General features: G+C 45.7%; 1 protein-coding gene across 1 annotated transcript; it reads right to left on the bottom strand.

Moving 5' to 3' along the window:
• Positions 1-1,022: 1,022 nt before the first annotated feature.
• On the bottom strand, positions 1,023-3,446 carry LOC133575430 (transcriptional activator protein Pur-alpha-like). The gene has a single exon (XM_061928161.2). It carries the CDS (start codon positions 3,235-3,237, stop codon positions 2,401-2,403), a length of 837 nt encoding a protein of 278 aa, XP_061784145.1. The 5' UTR covers positions 3,238-3,446; the 3' UTR covers positions 1,023-2,400.
• Positions 3,447-4,068: the final 622 nt, after the last annotated feature.

Genomic DNA, 4,068 nt, shown 5'->3' with positions numbered 1-4,068 from the left:
AAACAAAACACTTCACATTGTTAAGCACATGATCATGCTTTTTGAATATCTATAAATCACTATTTACGACATACAGTCGCGATCAAAAGTTTACATACACATGTAAAGAACATAATGTCATGGCTGTTTTGAGTTTCTAATCATTTCTACAACTCTTATTGTTTTGTGATAGAGTGATTGGAGCACGTACTTGTTGGTCACAAAAAACATTCATGAAGTTTGGTTCTTTTATGAATTTATTATGGATCTACTGAAAATGTGACCAAAAGTATACATACAGCAATGTTAAGCAAGTTTCACTGCAATAAGGCACTTTTGGTAGCCATCCACAAGCTTGTGGTTGAATTTTTGACCACTCCTCTTGACAAAATTGGTGCAGTTCAGCTAAATTTGTTGGTTTTCTGACATTGACTTGTTTCTTCAGCATTGTCCATAATTGCAAGGCCATTCTAAAACCTTCATTCTAGCCTGATTTAGCCATTCCTTTACCCCTTTTGACGTGTGTTTGGGGTCATTGTCCTGTTGGAACAGCCCAAGACCCAACCTCCGGGCTGATGATTTTAGGTTGTCCTGAAGAATTTGGAGGTACTTCTCCTATTTCATTGTCCCATTTAAAGCACCAGTTCTATTGGCAGCAAAACAGGCCCAAAGCATAATACTACCACCACCATGCTTGATGGTAGGAATGGTGTTAAGTGCTGACTTAAACGTTTGGACAATGCTCAAGAAACCAGTTCATGTCAGAAAACCAACAAATTTAGCTGAACTGCACCAATTTTGTCAAGAGGAGTGGTCAAAAATTCAACCAGAAGCTTGTGGATGGCTACCAAAAGCTCCTTTTTGCAGTGAAACTTGCCAAGGGACATGCAACCAAATATTAACATTGCTGTATGTATACTTTTGACCCAGCAGATTTGGTCACATTTTCAGTACACCCATAATAAATTCATAAAAGAACCAAACTTCATGAATATTTTTTGTGACCAACAAGTATGTGCTCCAATCACTCTATCACAAAAAAATAAGAGTTGTAGAAATTATTGGAAACTCAAGACAGCCATGATATTATGTTCTTTACAAGTGTATGTAAACATTTGATCGCGACTGTATGTGACACATGGAATATTGCACACTAACATGACTTGTCCCCACGTGGTCGGTGTCTGCACCTCCGTCTGAGAGGGAGAAACCCGACACGATGTCGGACAAACACAACGGATACGAGAAGGAGAGTCAGAGGGACTAGAATGCATAAATGACGTACAAGCGAGCAAAGGAGCAACATTGGAGCGATAGCACCATAAAGAGATATTTACCACCTTGGCCCTGCGCTCATGTAGAAAAGGACGCCTCGTTTCGTCGCCGCTATGCACTGGAAAAAAGGTCTCAACCGAGCCGACTTTGATTTTAACATCCTGTACGTGTGCAACAAGTGGAGAATAGGCCGCCACACGAGCAGTTTAGCTTCCTCTTGGTGTCACTGCATCACATCCACGAGGGTGTGGATCCTGGTCAGTGTGGAGTTTGTTTCTGCCTAACATAGCACTCGTAAAATGAAAGTGGACAGAGGTCGAGGGTCACGGACCATCCACGTGAGGACACGTAAACGAGTGGAGTGTATAAGGCACGGGTTGTAATGATGTAAGAGGATGCCTGCACTGAGCAGGCGTGTCTTTTTTTAATATATATATGTATATATATAATTTAATTCAATTTCACGCCTTTGCACTCCCCCCAAGTGGACCTTTTAGCATTTGTAACGCTCCCACAAGGAAAAAAACCCAAAAAACTAAACAACACAAATTCTCCCCACAGAAAACGTGGGTATCTTAATAAGGATCTTTTTACAGCTGATTCACAAAATCATAATTAGTACATCTAAGTTAGCACTTTTTTTTTTCCCGTTTCTATGGAGATGGGTCCTTATGATAAGCAGAGATATGGACTGTATCCCATTTGTTGGATGTGCATGTGATCTGCGTAAGAGCACACATTTTTTTTAAGGTCAAATTACATTTCTGTGCACAATATGAGCCTACAAGCATGCCAGGTTTTTTTTTGTTTTTTTTTTGCATCGGATAACACTTGTAGCGCACTTTTCATATTGGAATCTGCAATTTTGGTTGTAATACATGTTCTCTTGTGCCGATTTGTGGTTTTATAATATTAGCTGTGCAAAACATTCTGCTTTTTTTTTTGTACTGAAATCAAGTAGATAACTGTGACAGTCCTGGATAGCAGCGCTTTACTGTGACATGGTAGTATAACGTGGGTGACATCCAGGTGCCTTGTGTGAGTGTGTGTGTGTGTGTGTGTGTGTGTGTGTGTGTGTGTGTGTGTGTGTGTGTGATGGGGGGCGAAATCTTCTTTCTTGATATCAACTTTTGCCCCCAAAAGAAGTCAGTCATCGTCGGCGTCGTCCGCGCCGTGCGGGCCTTCAGGCAGCAGTTCCGAGGCCCGTTTCTCTCGACTCCTCTCCTGGATCTTCCGCATCTCCTCCGCGTACTTGCAGAAGGTGTTGCCGAATTTGGACCAGACTTTGCAGGGAACCGTGATGGAGTTCCGGTAGGTGGGCTTGACCTCGCTGACCCGCATGAACACGCCGTACTTGTTGGAGCCCACGTCGAAGAAGAAGCGCTTGTTGTCCACGGTGAGCGAGGTGCCCTCCGGGAGCTCGGCGGGTTCCTCGTCCACGCCGTAGTCGTCGATGAGTTTGGCCAAGGCGTCGCGGAACTCGATCAGCCCTTGCGCCGGCAGCGCGATGGTCTGGCCTTGCGAGCTCCCCAGCCCGGGCCCCCGGTTGACTGTCTGCCGGATCCTCAGGAACCGCCCCCTCTGGTTCTCCTTCAGATCCATGTAATATTTCCGGTTCTCCCGCACCAAGAACTCGCTCTTCAGCGCCCGCCGCGGCTCGTCGTGCACCATGTCGGGGTTGCTCGGGCCCAGCTGGGCGTAATGTTCGATAAAGTCCCCGAGGTAATCGCGGAACTCCACGGCCACCGACATGGAGAGCGTGAGGCGGCTCTTGTTCCCCCCCGCGCCGACCTCGGCTATCTTCAGGAAGCGTCCTTTCACGTTCTGCTTGACGTCAAGGTAGAAGCGCTTGTTCTGGATGTCGACCCGCTTGGAGGCGAGCTCCTCGGTGTCGTGCTGCAGCCGCGACGCGGCGCCGGCGGGCAGCGAGCACGGGCCTGCGGTGGGCCCTCCGTGGTCACTGCCACTGTCTCTGTCCGCCATGATGCTGCCTCCCTGCGTTACCTTCCTTCCACCGTCTCTCCCTCCGCCTGCTGCGACCTCGGCTGCCTGTCAAAGCGCTCCGTGGCTCTTATCGCGAGAAGAGAGCAGAGGAGGATGGGAAGAAGAAGAAGAAGAAGAAGAAGAAGAAAAAAAATAGGAAAGTAAGCAGCGTCATTACTGTGCTTCTCTGCGAGCGGGCGGCGTTCAAGACGTTCACGGATTCCGCAACGTTTTGCAACGGGTTGGTCCTCAACACGTCACGTGACTCCTTTGCGGCACGCATATATACTGTACATGCGTGCACGGATTGATTGACAGATGATGATAAAACGAGTGCAGGCTCATAACTTGAGAGTAAACGTTTTAGTGTGTGCGTGTAAAACTATAGAACAAACTGGACTTACAAAGTTAAAAAAAAGTTAAAGTACTTATGATAGGTCTTAACTAGGGATGTCCGATAATGGCTTTTTGCCGATATTGACCAAACCCTTAATTATTTATTTATTTATTAGCCTTTATTTAACCAGGTAAAATCCCATTGAGATCAAAGATCTCTTTTCCAAGGGAGACCTGGCCAAGAGGGCAGCAGCAAGGTTACATTAAAAACAGTAAACAAATACATAAAACATCACATTTACAACATTAAAACTTGCTCACATGACACACGTGCATACAGACAAGGTAGACTGCAGTCCTTTCACAGAAGCTTTAAACTCATTCAGCGTAACTAGGGTTTGAAGTTTAATGTTCCATTGTAGGTTATTCCAAGCCTTCGGTGCTGAAAACCTAAATGCTTTCTTGCCCAGTTCAGTTCTTACTTTGGGGACAACA

This window comes from Nerophis lumbriciformis, linkage group LG35, assembly GCF_033978685.3.
Source record: "Nerophis lumbriciformis linkage group LG35, RoL_Nlum_v2.1, whole genome shotgun sequence".
Lineage (NCBI taxonomy): Eukaryota > Metazoa > Chordata > Actinopteri > Syngnathiformes > Syngnathidae > Nerophis > Nerophis lumbriciformis.
Note: the sequence above shows the minus strand (reverse complement) of the source record. Positions and strands in the feature narration are given on the sequence as shown.